Source organism: Podarcis pityusensis (genome assembly GCF_964106645.2).
Source record: "Podarcis pityusensis genome assembly, chromosome: 3".
NCBI classification, from domain to species: domain Eukaryota; kingdom Metazoa; phylum Chordata; class Lepidosauria; order Squamata; family Lacertidae; genus Podarcis; species Podarcis pityusensis.
In genome coordinates, this window is record NC_138026.1 from 91264574 (window position 1) to 91282549 (window position 17976).

The 17976-nt window shown below is 39.3% G+C and overlaps 1 protein-coding gene across 5 annotated transcripts in view; it reads left to right on the top strand.

The window, feature by feature from the left end:
• The window catches only part of CDC42BPA (CDC42 binding protein kinase alpha), a 168479-nt gene that overhangs the window by 37346 nt on the left and 113157 nt on the right, over positions 1-17976 (top strand). For all 5 annotated transcript variants that reach the window (XM_081000088.1, XM_081000089.1, XM_081000085.1 and 2 more), the window contains exons 2-3: positions 6532-6623; positions 16000-16083. In XM_081000088.1, coding sequence (XP_080856214.1) covers positions 6532-6623; positions 16000-16083 — 176 coding nt within the window. The remainder of the gene's footprint in view (positions 1-6531; positions 6624-15999; positions 16084-17976) is intronic.

Genomic DNA, 17976 nt, shown 5'->3' on the forward strand with positions numbered 1-17976 from the left:
TAGTATATGTGTGTCTATCCTTCCCTTCATTCTCTGCACTTTTTCTTTGCCTTTATTAAGAAGGAAGGGTTGCACAGCGAAATTCCTCTTGCACATTGCTGCCATCATCCATCTGCACTGCAGCAGTATTTTGTAGATTTCCTGTGTAACAGCATCATGCCTTGCTGTGTTGGCTTCAGAGTCCAAATCAGAAGAGCCTGAGGGCCATTTTTATTTGGCCACTTTCCCACTGTGAATTACTTTTTGCAAGGCACACTTTTCAGTGTGTTTTGTCCAGAGCACAGTCATGAATGGGTTGGATGTATGTTCCACTATATGACAGAAACCAGTCCTCCTTCCTATGTTTTTGACTGACAGTTAAACACAAACTGGACTCATCTGGCTATTCTTGACTCTCTCTGCCCTGTAAAAGGAACATAGGAATCTACCTTAAAAGGTCAGATCATTTTTCTGTCTAGTCTATGCTAACTGCCAGCAACTCTTTGAGGCTTTACGTGGATGTCTTTTCTAACACCTTCTATCTGATCATTTTTAAGTTGCCAGGAATGGAACCTGTGCACATCTGCCTACAAAGCATGTGCTGGAACATTGAACTATAGTCCTGCCCCCTCTTAAGTAGAAAGTGATTGCTGACAGGCTGGTCAACAGCGCATGACAGGAGTTTTTCTTAATTGCATCTCATCTTGTGGTTCTCGGTCTCTGCGTTTGTGGAATTTTTTTCTGTTCCATCCCTTCTGTAAGCTAAGCCTGCTGTATGCACTAAGAATGTTCAGTCTGAATTCTATGTTTACCTGATCCCTGCTTGTCTGCTCTGTTTCCTCTAGTTCTGATCCTCCCACATCATATTTCCAGAGCCAGTAAGCCCTATAGCACTGCCCTTCTGATCTTCTTCCAGAATCAGTCACGGAGAGCCAGAATTCTAAGTCCTGCTGGTTTTGTGGGAGGCAGTAATGTGTGTGAACTTGATAAGATGGAGTCCCATGTCAACATCCTCTGTAGTAGCCTGTACAACACACATTTTGATTGAAAAGTTAATGCGTTAGTCCATAGGATTTGGTTAAATACCCTTATATTAGGAAGTAGATTCACTTTAGAAATGCTCCTGGTTTAATTTTAAAGTGGGTGGGCAATGATTGGTACTCTTCTGTGGCAGGGCAGCAAACTTCATTAGAGGTCAATGTTGTACTCTTCTGCTTGTTTCATCTGCACAAGATTCCAGTTCGCCAGGTGTAATGAAAAGTTGCATTTGGGCTTTTTGATTTAAAAAAAAGGTGAGCGAGAGGTGACATGATAGAAGCTTTGTTTATGTTCAGTGGTGATAAAGGAAGCAAAATGACAAGGACTGTTGCTTTCACGATCTGCTTGCGGGATTCTTAAAAGTATCTGCATTTTTAATATTAGAAATGTGATGATGTGCTAGGTTGATCCTTGGTCTGACCCAGCAGAATTTTTCTTATGTTCTTATCCAGTAAGCAGTAGCTGCTTGCTCAGACCTCTTCGCTGACCAAGCAATGAAACTGCTGTGAGAGAACATCATAGTTTGGCCACTGAGTTTTTTTTCTTAATGATTTTGCTGCTGCAAAGACTGCAGATGTTTCCATGGCAGAGAAATTATGATGATGTTGATGATACAGCAAATTGACCTCTCAAGTTAGAGCTGTTCAAAAATAAATGGCCCAGGGAATTAATTATTCTTGCACTATCTGTCTTTATGGAACCCTATGGTCACATAGTTCCTTAACTATTTTCTTAGTCATGAAAAGTATTCTAAACATTATTAAAGATGTAGTGATATCATAAATCATCAGATGTAGCACAGGCATATTTTAGAAGTTACCCCCCCCCAACTACTTTTACCAGTGCTTATTTTTCAAGTATTCCCACGACAGCTTCTTATTAATGCATGACCTCGCCTGCACATACACATGAATGTACACTCCACCAGCACGTGTTTGAGATCTTTAGCTAAGAGTCATTGTGCACCATTCATATAAGGGGGAATTAATAGCCAAACTCATATAGTTAAAGCCATGGTTTTAGTGATGTATGGAAGTGAGAGCTGGACCATAAAGAAGGCTGATCGCCGAAGAATTGATGCTTTTGAATTATGGTGCTGGAGGAGACTCTTGAGAGTCCCATGGACTGCAAGAAGATCAAATGTATCCATTCTTAAGGAAATCAGCCCTGAGTGCTCACTGGAAGGACAGATCGCGAAGCTGAGGCTCCAATACTTTGGCCACCTCATGAGAAGAGAAGACTCCCTGGAAAAGACCCTGATGTTGGGAAAGATTGAGGGCACAAGGACAAGGGGACGACAGAGGACGAGATGGTTGGACAGTGTTCTCGAAGCTACAAACATGAGTCTGACCAAACTGCGGGAGGCAGTGGAAGACAGGAGTGCCTGGCGTGCTCTGGTCCATGGGGTCACGAAGAGTCGGACACGACTAAACGACTAAACAACAACAATAGCCAAACAACAAACCAAAGTTTAGAATGAAAAAAAGGGACTTCCGGGTCAGCGCCATTGGTGAATGGCGGAGTTCCTCCGACTGGAGGAACGGGCTCCGTGAAAACTGGGTCTTCCCGCCGCGGCGAAGGTGGGGACCCGCTAGAAATCCCAGGCGGAGGAAGCCTGGGAACGTGGGGTTCGGCAGGGCACCAGAAGCGCCCCCCTACTCGCGGGGAATCCCATCTAGGGGCTCCGGAGGGAAGTGGGGTGAGAAGCGTGGTGCTACGAACTGACTGCTACTTTCATGGAGTGAAGCCGCACAGCCATTGCCAGAGAGCACTGACTTTTTCCTGTGGACAATTGGACTTAAAACAAGTACCCGTGAGTAGAAACGGAAAATTGGATCAAGAAATTGTTTTAATTCGATATCGAAGCGGGAAGGTGCAAACAGGAAGTCCGCCTTCCGCTTTTTTGTATATAGACTAAAGCAAAAATTTTGCAAGCTAAAGCCGGGAAGCTGTCAAAAAAGGACTAAATTCCCTTCATTTAGAACCACTGAAACCCCCCTTGGAAGCAGGAGAAAAGGGGGGGGACTCTCTTTAACCCTAGCAGGAGAGGGAGTGAAGAAGGATAAGTTTCCACCGTCTCTAACCTGGGAACGGGGTGCCAGAGACAGAAACTGTTGGAGAGGTTCATTGACTGTGAACGTAACACTTTGACAGATAGCCAATGAAGAGAAACAAGTTGATTCTAATGTTGCCTTTTGCATCCTAAAGAAACAAAATATCTGAAAAACGTCTGAAATATCTGAAAAATGAAAGTAACTTTCCTTTGTCTTTAAAAAAAAAATGGATACAAGTAGATTGTCTCCTCTAGAGGGAGCTTGCTAAATTGTTGTTGCAGCATATTTGAGACCCAACATCTGTGAGATTAAGACTGTGGGAACAGTCTTTTCTGACCTTGAACAAAGATGAGCTGGGAGAAAGACTGGCTGCTTGCTCTATGCAAGACAAATGCTTTGCTGGAACAGATGCATGAAAAGATGGACTTGATGAATGAGAAAATGGATTTGACTGTTGTGGTTAATAACATTGATACAGAAATCATCCAAGAACCAACCTATCAATCTGTACCGACTGGGCAAGTGCAGTTGACAATGGAGGAGGATGCGGCTGCACCTCAAATAGTACAAATGGAGAGACCCGAGACCCTACAGGAGCATAAGCCGCTGCTATCGAAGATTGAAGTTGGAGTGGGCCAAGGGGAGTCTGCAGATGAGGAGGTTCCTAGCTTTGGAGATATCTTGAAATTTGATTTTAAATTTATTTTGGATTATATCGAGGACTGTGGGGAGTGGGACTGTGGGGAATGGGTGAGCTGGATGAAGGGTGATGGAGACAATTTTGGGTTGGAATCCCCCAGAGACCTACTCCTCAATGAGAAAAGAAAGAAACTAAGACAGAGACCAACAAGAGACAAGGAAAAGGGCAAGTACAAACAAGATGAAGAAGAGTTGCAGAAGGGACATGGAAGAGATTTAAGGGCCTCGGACATAAGGCTTCCAGGTTGATGGACTAGACGGAATGGACAATAAGGACTGACATGACCCGAGACCAGGAAGAAGAGACGCTGGATGATGATTGGAAGAGAATTTATAATGGAAACTTTTTTATTTTAGAATCAGCTAATGAATATTAGGGAAAATGTGGGAATGAAATTATATGACCCTAGCAGAAATGATATCAGGAGCTATGTATATTTGAAATTTAAGATTTTAGTTTTAAGGCACTTAGGGGTAAGATAAGGTTAAATAAATTAAGGTAATCTGAATAATAGAATATGGGGAAAGATGGTAAGGATTTGTTGAGTTAATTATTAGGTTAAATTGTTAAGATAAATTTTATAACAAAAATTGAGAAAGAGGGAAAGAATTTGCTGAAATAATTACTAAACTAGAACACAAAAACGGAGGTGTGAGGAGGTCAACGAAACAAGCAAATGGAAATTATGGATATGCAGTTTGGGATTTGTGGTGTTTTTTTTTTTTTTTTTGGTTCTTCTTTTTACTCTTTTTTTTTATTGCTGTATTGCCATATTGGTTTTCACTTTTTGTGCTTTTCTCTTTTTTATTGTCTTCTTTTTCTTTTTTCTTTTTTTTGTATTGTAGTGTTGTTTTTTGTTTTTTATTTTTCTTGTAATTTTGAAATTATCAATAAATATTATTTAAAAAAAAATAGAATGAAAAAAAGTTACAGTTAAAAAAACCCAAAAGAAACATTATACAAGCAGTATGTAGATTAGATTGTCAATTACTTGGTTAAATCTAAGGAGAAGTAGAGACATGAGGAATCTAATATCAAATACACAAAGAGATCAGGGGGTTAGAGGAGTAGTCTAAAATATTAAAATTAAGAAACTTGCATCATAAATTCAGATTGACTCCTATATTTTCAATATGTACATTTTCCTTGAAAGGATACTTTTTCTTACACCCTGTTTCTTAAGAATGTAGGAAGCTGCCTTACACTTAGACTACGAGCCCATGTAGGTCAGTAGTATCAACAATGGCAGCAACTCTCAAAGGTTTTGCATATGAGCCTATTCCAAACCTATATGCGGATACTGAAGATGGAACCTTTTGCATTCAAAGCAGATGGCTCTACCACAGCCCACAAAGTGCTTAAATTGCTCAGGTGCTTAATTTCTGAAGTATCCTTGGCACAAGGATAACTTGCAGGAGCATTTCTGGGTTCTCGAAATCATACATAGGAAGCTGTCTCATACTGAGTCAGACAGCTAGTCATATCTAGCTTAGTATTGCTTCCACTGATAGTCAGTGGCTTCCATGTGGGGGACATTCCCAGCCCGACCTGGAGATGGCAGGGATTGAGCCTAGGATTCTTTGCATGCAAAGCAGACACACCACCACTGAGCTATGGCTCTTTCCTCTAGTGTTCAAATGGCTGTGAGCTGGTGGGGAAATTTTGACTTCAGTGGACAACATAACTAATATGAAGGGCTCTGCCCATAACTCTCCAAGTTGGACTCCTCTTAGGTTATAGCTGAAATGTGTTTATAATGAGTTACCTCTTCTATCTCATGACAGTTTATCACAGACTATCCATTTTGTTTAGACTGTCAGTTCTATTTTCTCAGCCTTTGTGTTTTGTGAGTTCTGTAGAATGACCAGAGAAAAGGAGAGCCAGAAAAAAGAGAAAAAATTGACAGGTGAAGCTTTCCACAATCCCCACATTACAAACCACAGTTCTTTTCCAGAGTCTATTCTTTTGCATAGCTCTTTAAGGTATCAAATAGCTACAATATGGAAATTCATGATAGTATTTCCCAATCCTGTTTATTTAATTTTAAACTTTAAATAACTGTAGATTGCTCCCATTTTGATTTGGATAGATGAACAACCTTCTAGCTTAAGGGTGCCATATGTCCAGAATTTCCTGGGCACAACTGGAATAGCACAGTTGAAAGCAGTATCCGGCCAGAAATCAGCTAAATGTCCGGGAACATATGGCAACTGATGTTTGGCAGCATCGTTTTTGCTGATTTTCCTAATAAATAGCTCAAAAACATTCTAATTTATTTGTGATTTTGCAAAAAAGCTCAGCAACTTTGGCCAAAAAAAGGGGGGGGGACTCAACAACTTAGTCCTCCCCCCCAAAAAAAAGCTCAAAAAGATTTTAACTTCAAATATTTCTGCAGACGGTAATATGTAAATACCTATTTCTTGGAGTTAAGAATAGGACTGGGATAAATTGTGTTCGCTGAGCCCGTATTTTATACAGTCTGTATATGATGTTTGTTTGTTAGTGTGTGGTGTGCTATGCCTAATAAAGGATTTAAATTAAAAAAAAAAATGTAAATACCATAGAGGTCTTGCAAATACTTGCTGTATGTATTTGGAATGATCTCTACTGTGAACATGTTGTCAAATCCTGATAATTTTGATTAGTTTTTGATAGATAATGGGTTATAGCACTCATTCTTAAATGTTAGTCGTGTACAGGTTTTTAATATATTAATATTGTTACTCTGCCTAAAATGATTGATATTTTCCTTTGTTCCAGCCAAGCCTTTCACGTCTAAAGTGAAACAGATGCGACTACATAAAGAAGACTTTGAAATCTTGAAGGTGATTGGCCGAGGAGCCTTTGGGGAGGTAAGAGTTATTTAGATGTTGAATAGGCCTGTGGAAGCATCATACGTACAGCTAAATCACAGCATATACTTCTAAGCTTTTTTGATGTGGAAATGCATTGTATGCCCTGTTGGACACTTGAATTCAATTCATTCCACAGTTTTTTGGTCTTGTTGGTTTTCTGCACTTAATTTTTGTAGGGGCATTAGGACCTCATTACTAATGTCACTTTGTTTGTTTGTTTATTTGCTTTGCATATTTAAGGATTTGTGGGCTGAACATTTTGTACAGTCTTTCTAAAGCTATCACTATCAACGACTTGGATGATGGACTCAAGGGGCATCTTGATCAAATTTGCAGATGACACCAAACTGGGAGGGGTGGCTAACACCCCAGAGTACAGGATCACACTTCAAAACGACCTTGACAGATTAGAGAACTGGGCAAAAACAAACAAGATGAATTTTAACAGGGAGAAATGTAAAGTATTGCACTTGGGCAAAAAAAATGAGAGGCACAAATACAAGATGGGGGACACCTGGCTTGAGAGCAGTACATGTGAAAAGGATCTAGGAGTCTTGGTTGACCACAAACTTGACATGAGCCAACAGTGTGACGCGGCAGCTAAAAAAGCCAATGCAATTCTGGGCTGCATCAATAGGAGTATAGCATCTAGATCAAGGGAAGTAATAGTGCCACTGTATTCTGCTCTGGTCAGACCTCACCTGGAGTACTGTGTCCAGTTCTGGGCACCACAGTTCAAGAAGGACACTGACAAACTGGAACGTGTCCAGAGGAGGGCAACCAAAATGGTCAAAGGCCTGGAAACGATGCCTTAGGAGGAACGGCTAAGGGAGCTGGGCATGTTTAGCCTGGAGAAGAGGAGGTTAAGGGGTGATAGGATAGCCATGTTCAAATATATAAAAGGATGTCACATAGAGGAGGGAGAAAGGTTGTTTTCTGCTGCTCCAGAGAAGCGGACACGGAGCAATGGATCCAAACTACAAGAAAGAAGATTCCACCTAAACATTAGGAAGAACTTCCTGACAGTAAGAGCTGTTTGACAGTGGAATTTGCTGCCAAGGAGTGTGGTGGAGTCTCCTTCTTTGGAGGTCTTTAAGCAGAGGCTTGACAACCATATGTCAGGAGTGCTCTGATGGTGTTTCCTGCTTGGCAGGGGGTTGGACTCGATGGCCCTTGTGGTCTCTTCCAACTCTATGATTCTATGGTTCTATGGTTCTATATGGTCACAGTACTGGAAGGAAGAATGATCTGGAAAGACCTTTGCTATAGCAGTTTCTTAAGTCTGTTTAGTGGGATAGGTGTAAAAAGACAGTTTTTGCAATGGATGTAAGTAAGCACTAGGTTCTCCCAGATTCTAGATCACAGCAGTCCAACTTTTCATACCAAGCGGGTTGCAAGAGTACTTCATCACAGAACCCGCAAGCCATACACTGAATTAAATTTACATATCATTATTTAAAGCGTTTGCAATATACTTAATATACACAATTTATATACTTAATTAAATATATAAACACACAATAGATTTAATATATTTAATTATTAAACAAATTTAGTACACAAACAGATGTATGTGCTTTTGTTAACAATGTATGAGAAAACCACAACTTTTTAAGGTTTTAGTATGTTTTTTTCTTGCCAAGGGCTGCCATAAAAGGCAGGTGGCTTGTGAGCCGTGGGTTGGATCACCCTGTTCTAGAGTAACATGATGCTACCTGCAGAAAGTAGGTGTGAACTGTGAGGTTCCCATGTTTGTGGATGACACCATCCTTAAAGGACATGAGGCAGACTGAGAATGTTACCCAGGGTGGCTAAGTCCTTGTTCTTGTCTCTGCAGCTCCTTCAGCTTCCTGCTCATTCTTTGCAGGAATTCTGCCAGCACCCTCCTCCTGCCTTCTGTGTGTGTGTGCGCGTGTGTGGCAGGGGCGGGGGATATGTTCCCAATTCAGTCTTTGTCTCTTGAGGCTAACATTGGTCTCTTTGCTAGAAGTAGGTCAGTGAAAGCTGCACATGCTCCCATGAAGCATCATTTTGTTCTGGCCTCAGACACTGCACCATTCCCATTGCGATGGCACTTTGTGTTGCTCCCTTCAACTTGGTTGGTACAGCTGTGCTGGCCTGGGTTCCTGTGGCAACTGGTACTTCTGCTGTTGCTGCTAGCAAGTTCTTTGGCACTACTGCCACTTCCTTTTAGGGGAGTAGGCTCAGTCTGAGCTTGTGTTTCACTGGTTTGGTAGTACCCATACAACACTAAAATTTCAGTATGGTAATGATTAATAGTTCCATTAAAATGTCAACTCAGTGTGCAGCATCTGTGAACAACGAAAATCCCATGTTTGGGCTTAAGAAAGGGGGAGGGGGGCTAACAAGTACCCTTAAAAATGTATATGGTATGGCTGTGTTGAAAATGCTGTGTACAATTCTGGTTGCCTCGTCTTAAAAAGAATATCCATGAGCAGGAAAAGGTACAGAAAGGACAAACAAAACCTTCATGAAGTTGGAACACCCTCCTTATGATGCAAGTCCATGTTTTGGGGGCTTTTTTTGTTTGTCTTAGAAATAATACATAATAGAAGTTTACAGAAACATTAGATGGAGAGACTATGTAGAGAGAAAGGTTTTGTCCTTTCTCATTTTTTTAGAGCTTGATTGGAAGTAGAGTCAGGGCAGACAAAAGAAATACTTCACAAAATATAAGATTTGTGATGTGTTTCAATGAGATGTGGCATTTGTCTGAACCCTAACTTCCCTTTTGTGTACATGTGTTGGACTTGTTAGTACAGATAACATCTCCATCATAAAGTAAATGAACCAGACTGAGCATGCCTGCTTCTGGATGAAATGTTCTGTCTCTATACTCTGAAGGGTTTGAATCATAGAATCATAGAGTTGGAAGAGACCACAAGGGCCATCGAGTCCAACCCCCTGCCAAGCAGGAAACACCATCAGAGCACTCCTGACATATGGTTGTCAAGCCTCTGCTTAAAGACCTCCAAAGAAGGAGACTCCACCACACTCCTTGGCAGCAAATTCCACTGTCAAACAGCTCTTACTGTCAGGAAGTTCTTCCTAATGTTTAGGTGGAATCTTCTTTCTTGTAGTTTGGATCCATTGCTCCGTGTCCGCTTCTCTGGAGCAGCAGAAAACAACCTTTCTCCCTCCTCTATGTGACATCCTTTTATATATTTGAACATGGCTATCATATCACCCCTTAACCTCCTCTTCTCCAGGCTTTGGACAAGGTTTAACCAATTATTCAGGATAATTGCAGTTGTCACTGAAATTTAGTCTATTGCAAAATTGAACTCTAATATTCCTTTTTGGAAAGTGTGTAATTTTTAGGGGAGCTAAAGAGAATAGCAACATTTCACAGGAGAGTTTTATATCTGCTGATAATTTCTAACCCTTAGGCAGCATGATCCTGAGCTCTATGTAGTATAGGGAGACTTAAGCCAATACAGGCTTTTCAAGTACTGTAGTCTTCCAGACCAAATTAAGATCTTCTTGCAGATGTGGGGCAGGGTGGAGAGGAGGAGGGGTGTCATTGAGGGATGAGATGGTGGTTTACACGAAATCCCTCTGCTTTGCAAAGGCTTCTTGCTGGAGCAAGAGACTGCAAGACGAGAGGAGTTAATTACAGTTCCTTGGTATCAGACCTTCAGTCTGCATAACTTGGGATAGTTTACAGGGGAAATCCCTGGGGTATACTACAAGGAGTCCAGGCTTTTCTTAATTTAGAATGAAGAATTGGGTGTGGATGTTTCATCTCAGTGTCACTTTATTCCAAGACATGGATTATTTATGCGAATTTGAATATTGGACTAGATGACCCTCTGGGTCCCTTCCAACTCTACAATTCTTTGATTTTATGAAATTCAGATGTGTGCTGCCCTTAAAAGCCAAATGAGCACAAAATGACTAACATTCCTACTACTTCCAGTGTATTTCTTTTTAAACCATTGCTTATCCAAGAAGCAGTAGGAATCTGTTAGCATATTTTTTTTCTCTCCAGATAGCTGCATCCATTAAAATAATTGAAGAAGGAACGGCAATGTGTTGATGTACAAGTACATGAGAGACCAAACCTTGTGAAGAGGCAGAAAAAGTTTGACAGCAAGCCAGGAAGCATTACTGTTTGTGGGAAATATGGAAAACAGTTGGAAGAAGGATTTTGGCTTCTTTCTCCTTTCAGACTAAAACCAAAATGTTTATATCAGCACATACCAAGCATTTTTAGCAGGCTGTTCATGGAGGAAAAATACACTTAAAAATATTAAATTTTCAGATTTAATAAATCAGTGACCAGACTTTTGCAGAGAAGGGATGAAATAGTGTAATTGTCACTTTGATTTTGTTTTTCTTTGCTGTTTAACTGCTGGTTAGAGAGCTTTTGAAGCTTGTGAAGTGTGTGTGTGTGTGTGTGTGTGTGTGTGTGTGTCCTCAGTCTTGTTTCCAAGCTCCTTCTCCCATTTACTTCTCAATTCTGTTAGGGGCCCCTCAGCAGTGTATGTCAGTTCCCTATATATATTAGCCAACAATCCTTTCCCAGATTGCCCTCTATCAGCAAAATGGCCTCAAACCTTGTGAGGCCCAGACCCAAGCGTCTCAGGTCCACCCAGAGGTGTTCCTGGGTGACTGGTATATTACTCTTATAAAAATCTCTAAGCTTGAAATAATAAGGAGCAGATGGGAGACACTTCCCATGTTTGAAAGGTGTTGAGAGTAAAGCAATTTTTCGTAGTACTGCCATGTTCTCATTCCGAAAAGGTGTGGACCTTGGTTCAGCAATACCTTCTACAGTGTGGTCCGATGTTTACAAGATTTTAATATCATGAAACAAAGTTGGTGGAATTGGAATGCTTCATAATACAAGTCAGTATTGGGCAATCCCCACCCCCTCATCTGATTTCGTGTATAGAATTTAAGTTGTCTCTTACCCTTTAAAGTATAATTATTTAAAATCTTCTGCCAGCACTTGAGAGTAGATTGATAGAAGGGAGATGTGGAGGATCCCAGCCAATATGATTGATCCCTCAGCAGATTTCTTTAGCTTTCCAAGAATTTTGGCCAGAAATGAGAATCGATTTGTGTTGGGAGAAGTGAGCATAAGAATATGTTCACGTAGCACCTGCAATGAAAATAGTTCTGCCCATTGGATCCCACTAGATTTTATGTACTTGAAATTTATATTCTTTACTTCCCTGAAAAACTCCAATTTGTAACCATCTTAGAAGGCACATTTAATTAAATCCTACATGAGAAAAAAATAAGAAATTTTGTCCAATAATTGCTACTCTTGTTTATGGAAAGTTATGGGTCTTTAGCCAACAATCCAGCTCCCTTATCTCATACTGTATTGTGTTCCTTGTTTCTAAGTACGTGATCTTAGCAATTATCATGGTAAATGTACATAGAGGCAAACAGAAGTTTATTAATTTCCCACTTGTCCTTCGTTGTCTATAAGCAGATTGCGTGTAATATAAAAGGCATGTGGGTTGCATAACCAGACATTTTGGATTGTGGGTCTAATGCTTTATTTAGTTGCATATCAGTATGCTTTTTAATTGTTGTAGCAACCACTTGGTATGTACTTTTGTTCTGAAAATGCAGAAAAACTTGATTAAGTCTAAATATTTAATTACTATTTTTGGTGATTTAAATCAATCCATTCTGACATATTAGGACTTTCTCAGTTTAAACCACTTTTAGAACAAGAAGAGTTTTATCCTTGCACTATAAATTTGGATTTAAGTCAGACTATTTTGAATTGCTTTTCCATTGTCATTCTCATTTCTGCTTGTTTTCTTTCTTTGTTTACCCATGTTGCCATTTGCCTGTTGCCTTTTAGGTTCCCATAGAGCCACAGCACTGTTGAAATAAAAAACTGTTACAATTACAATAAAAATGTCTTCAGGAAGAAAGGAGAAAACATTCCAGTGCTTTATTTTTCCACAGAAATCTTTCCTTTTCATAAATTCATTACTAATAATGAATTGATTCAAATAATTATTAGGCAAGCTTGATAGTTTCAAAGTTTTTAGCTTTGTTCGCTAAATACATAAGTCAAAGAAACATGCAAAATAGGCTATTCTCTAAGCAATGACAGTTTTCTGATGCAAACTGAAAATGTTCCAATTTAAATTTTCTGGAAACCTCAAATCACTAGTGAAACCTGAAAAGCATTGTACCCTGTCTGATTGGTCACTTGCTTCCCTCTTTTTTGTCATTGGCCCCCTAGAACACAAAATAAAACTAGATTGTTTTCAGAAATACCCTTTTCTTTGTTTTACTTGGGGAAGCTTTGCCTGCTTGCTTGTGATTGGCGTGTTAAAGTATCTTACAGTTCATATGTAACTTATTAAAACTAACTTTAGTATCTGTTTCAAGTATAAGAGCTAGTTATAAGATGCTGTTTATTTTCATTTTAAAACAACCTCCTGTTTTTCTTGCTTGCTTTATCTTGAATCTCATGTATAAAGAACTTTAATTTGAACCTTGGATTTCACCAAGGATTTTGCTAAGTTAGAATCTGCCTTGTCTGCTTGCCAGACGTTGCTCCATACTTTTGAGAGAAAATAAGAGGAAGGTATGGATTGGACCATTGCCTGGCCAGACCAGAAAGCTTGCAAATTTCCACAGTCCTCTTGTGCCTCCCAGTTTGGGAGTAAAATAAGAGGTAGGTTAGCCAGTTAATGAATTTACAAAGGAAGGAAGAGGTGGAAATAAGTTCACCGTTGTTAATTTTTTTAAACAGGATTTAAAACCAGTTTCACATTCTGAGTTCAAATGCTGGATTAAGAGTGATCTCTGGTTAGCTGGCAGGATCACGTAGTGTATTTGTGTTTAGGAGGAGAGAGGTTAGGGGAAGAACGCACAGTACCATAGCCAGCTCCTGCTTCCTAAGTCAAATTCATTGTTAATTCTGAACCAAATTTAATGCAGCCTGAGAGTATCACTTTAGTATTGCCTCCAAAATGGCTTAAGTTAAGAAAGCTTGCAGGACCTGTTGTCAGTTTAGCTAGTCCAGCAGGTCTTTCACAATGTAACACACATTTTATCACATACAGTACATTGATATAAAATATGTGTTTAAATGTGATTGTTTTTAGCAGATTACTCCAGAATTTGTGAACACATACAAAGTGGCATGAACATAAACTGATGTGCCCATCTCTATGTTTTGTAAATGCACACAAAACAGTAAACTGGGAAAATTCATGTACAACCAATTACTTTTAACTGTGGCATAACATAAATTATAAAAATAAAATAATCTTCTTCTGAGGATTACTTTTACCTTAGCTGTGCCCTAATAAAGTGCTATGATAACTTCTAGAGAAGTTTTTAGATCTTTAGATAAGAACACTTTAGTTCTGATCAGTAAAACACTTAAGAAAAAGAAGTCTTATAAAATCTGTACCAGGTATACTATATGAGAAGTACATTTAACTATTACTAGTGGTAGACACAAACATTTTCAAAACAAAGTTTAAATTAAACATTTTCTTCTGTCCCTTCATTTTTATATATTCCCGGGTTCTATTTTATTTTTACAAGTGTAGGATTGTGGAAGAGGTCAGACTTGATTATTATACCATAGCAATTCTGGGAACTAATAACTATTCCATCCAACTTTTCATGTTTCCTGCTTTATACTTTTATAAGAATTCAGCATGGTGTATTAGCCTGAGACTTTGCTTGGGCTCATGAAAGAGACTTTCATCAAGCTGTCATCTGCTGCAGCATTTGTCCCACAAATTCATTGGCTCACACCAAGAATGGATAGATAGACAAGAGGGCAAGGTTCAACCTTATTTTATTTTTGTCAATAGCCCAAACGGAAAAATCAGATACAAATCTTTGTCACAGAGTACCGATGTGTAAACAGGTAGAAACAAAAATAATTGTTAATATTTTTTGAATTGATTGAGAGTTTCCTTTCCGAGTGATGGCAGTATGGAATGTGACTATTTAAAATGCATTCATCACTGAGTATTTTCATTTTGGGTGTGGCGTACTCCTACTGCTATGTGACAAGCTGTGATTAGACTTTTGAGTTCTCGTTTTATGTTTACTACAATTTAATAGAATTCAAATTATTTAACAGCTTTTCTGAACAACTTAAAATTTAAAAATCTTTAAGCAGCATCAAACCTTAAAAAGTATCATAAAAACAGATATAACATAAAAGTAAGTGTTATAGAATCAGGAATTTGGTGTTCACAGGGTCCCGTCTTGTGGGTTTGGGAAAACTTATTTAGATCCAGCCTTGCATTCATGGCCTGGGAACTGCTTCAAGTGTGGTGGTTCCTCACACCATGAAGGTTACATCAGAAACCTCTGGCTATATATGGGAGGGGTCCATGCTGTGACTTGTTCTAGAAACTGGAGCAGTGTTGGCATAGGAACAAGCCACAGCATGGACTCCTCTCACAGGCCCCTGGGCTTCTGCTGTCACCCCAATGGCACAAGAAGGAGCCATGATGCAGTGGTTACCCAGGTAACGTACTGAAGGTATTTCTTTTTTATTATGCAGATTGAGATGATAACTGAGACAGTAGAATTATGTATCTTGTTTCATTATGCAGGTGGGAACAGGTCACTACTTAATGTAGTAAATTATCTCAGTGATGCTTCTGTGTCTATGAAATACACTCCCCAGGCAGGCAAAAATCTGCTGCTTTTAAAATTTCCTGTTATCATTCGTCTGTTTCTGTAGTTTTTAAATACGTTTTTACTTTTCTTGCATTTTAAATCTGTTGCTGCTATTTTTTGTAATTGTTGGATCCTGTATCATAATTGCTGGTGTTTTAATCCCTCTTCCACTTTGTATGATGCCTTGAGAGTGATAGCTGTTGGGTATCTAATAAATGTAATTAATAAATAAAGATTAGAGATAGGGTTTTAGTGTAGTTCAGCCTACCTCAGATATGCTAATCTTCTTACATATAGGGGAACTTGGTATGCAACGGAGCATTAAAAAATCTGTCCATCTTGCATTTCAAGTCTGAAGGGGCACATTTTAGCATCAGAGTTCATCATATTTGGCATAATGTTTCTATCAGGGCTTTGTACTGCATGATCTGTTCCCTCTGAGCTGTTGCTTTCTTATTTTCTTCATAGAATCTGCTGGCCAAATCAGTAAAATCGTAATATACTCAGTTTGTGATTATGTCATTAAGTACTTGGTACTGCAGAATATGTGAAATCTAAACATCTGTTGGTCCAAATTTCTTCAGTAAAATTTGAAGTTATGCAACCATTATTTGCAGTAAGATTGTGTGAAAATGAACTGCACTGGAAATGTATTGGTGTATTATGAACACACTGTAGATATATATATATATATTAAAAACAAATTTTATCTTTTCAGGTTGCAGTGGTAAAATTGAAAAACGCAGATAAGGTATTTGCCATGAAAATATTAAATAAATGGGAGATGCTGAAAAGAGCTGAGGTAAGACTCTCAAGAAATGTATACTCAAGCTTCTGTTAAGATTATTAGTTTTGGCTTCCATTATTGAAATAAAATATCATGAAATAAATGCAGAACTAGATTATTTCTAAACACAGAACATTTTGGGAAATAATGCCCAATCTAAAACATGGACCTGTGTCATTTCCAGTTCCAAAACTCCTTCTGCTTTGTATGCTTAATATTACCCTGCTTGCAAAAATGATTTAAGATCTTTCCTTCAAGTTTTGATGTCTAACTTTTAAAATACAGATTTTAGTCTGCTAAGATGTTTTGATATGGATTCTGCAACCAGATAAACCCAAAAATGTGATTACAGAGTACCATAAAAGCTACTAGGCATATATACAATTCGCACACAGTTCTGTGTTTAGAAATAATCTAATTCTGTTTGCAGAACCAGACTTCCAGGCATAGGTCCCTTGCTGGGAACAATATGCCATAATCTATATGTGCCCAAGAGTTCCTGTGACTGGATCTCAGCATTCAGCATATAGGTCTGTACTTTGGTCATATTACTAGATTGGGATACGTCTACAATGCCCAAGAGTGTACAAATCCTTATGTATATCAATGCACCAGTAATATTTTGTGGTATATTTGGATTTTGTTCCTTAGGCGACATATATTAGTAATGGTTGATGGAAACTCCTTAGACTTTATGAATAGCATTTATTACTTGTGTGTTATAAGTAAAAAAAAGGAATTTAAAACCTGAGTGTCACACTTATAATTCCAGTATCTCCCTTGTTCAATAACCAAATGATATCAACATAGGTGCGTATACAGTTTTAGTCTGCATCAGACTGGTCCAATATTGTCTTTTCTGGCTAATAACAGCTTTCTCAAGCAGAACTTTCCCCCCACCCAGCTTATTCTTTAACTGGAAATGCCAGGAAGTAAACCTCAGATGTGAAAGCATGTGTTCTATCATTATAATATCCAGTCATTGAATAGCAGAAAGAGAGAGGGAAACTATAGTTAGTTTCTCTCAAGATTCAATGGATGTCAAGAATTCCAGCCAGCAGAACTTGTGGGAAGAGAAGCTTGCATAGAGAAAATAATTCATAGGCTATAAATAGCCTTAGTTTAAGGGGGAGGTTGTTTTCAAACCAACTCTGTTATGATACATTCTCTTAGAAAGCTATCTCTATTTAGCTTTATTTTTTACATACCACAATTGTTACATTTTTGAAATTTAAAATGCCTCACAGTTTAAATAATGATGAGGACCTAGTGGCCTCATTGCCACATCATGGTGAACTATATTTAACTGTGGATGCAGATACTGTTCCTGCTTGGATCCTCTCCTTGCTTAATGTTGGGGAATGTTTCTCAGCCTGAGAGTTCAGGGGCAATATTCTTGGGGCTGCAGACTTCCGGGGGCGGCGCGAACGGCAATGGCGGTCCTCTTCTGAACGGGAGAGGAGGCTCCACAGACAACGGGTCGTCCGCTACGGCGAAGCGGAGACCCACTCCGGAAAACCACAGGCAGCAAGAGCCTGTGGTCTTGAGGCTCGGTGGACGCCTTAAGTGACCCTCCAAACGCTAAAGGAACCCCGTAAGGGGTTCCGGAGCGTGGAGGGGGGTTGCGGCGCTGAGAGCCGTTTCACAGTCTGCGGAGCGAAGCCGCGCTGCTGCTGCCGGTGAGCGCTGATCCCTTTTCCTGTCAAATTCGGATTCGGACGAAAATCAACTTATTCGTGAGTAAAGACTGAATCACTTGAAATTAGAGACTTTAAATCAAAAAATCTGAACTTGGTTGAACTTGGCTGAAAGCGGAGAGACGTGGAAACAGGAAGTCCGTCTTCCGCTGCCATTGAACTTGAAAAAAGCAACTAGCTGGAGGAGTGGAGGCTGAAAGAAAGAGTTTTT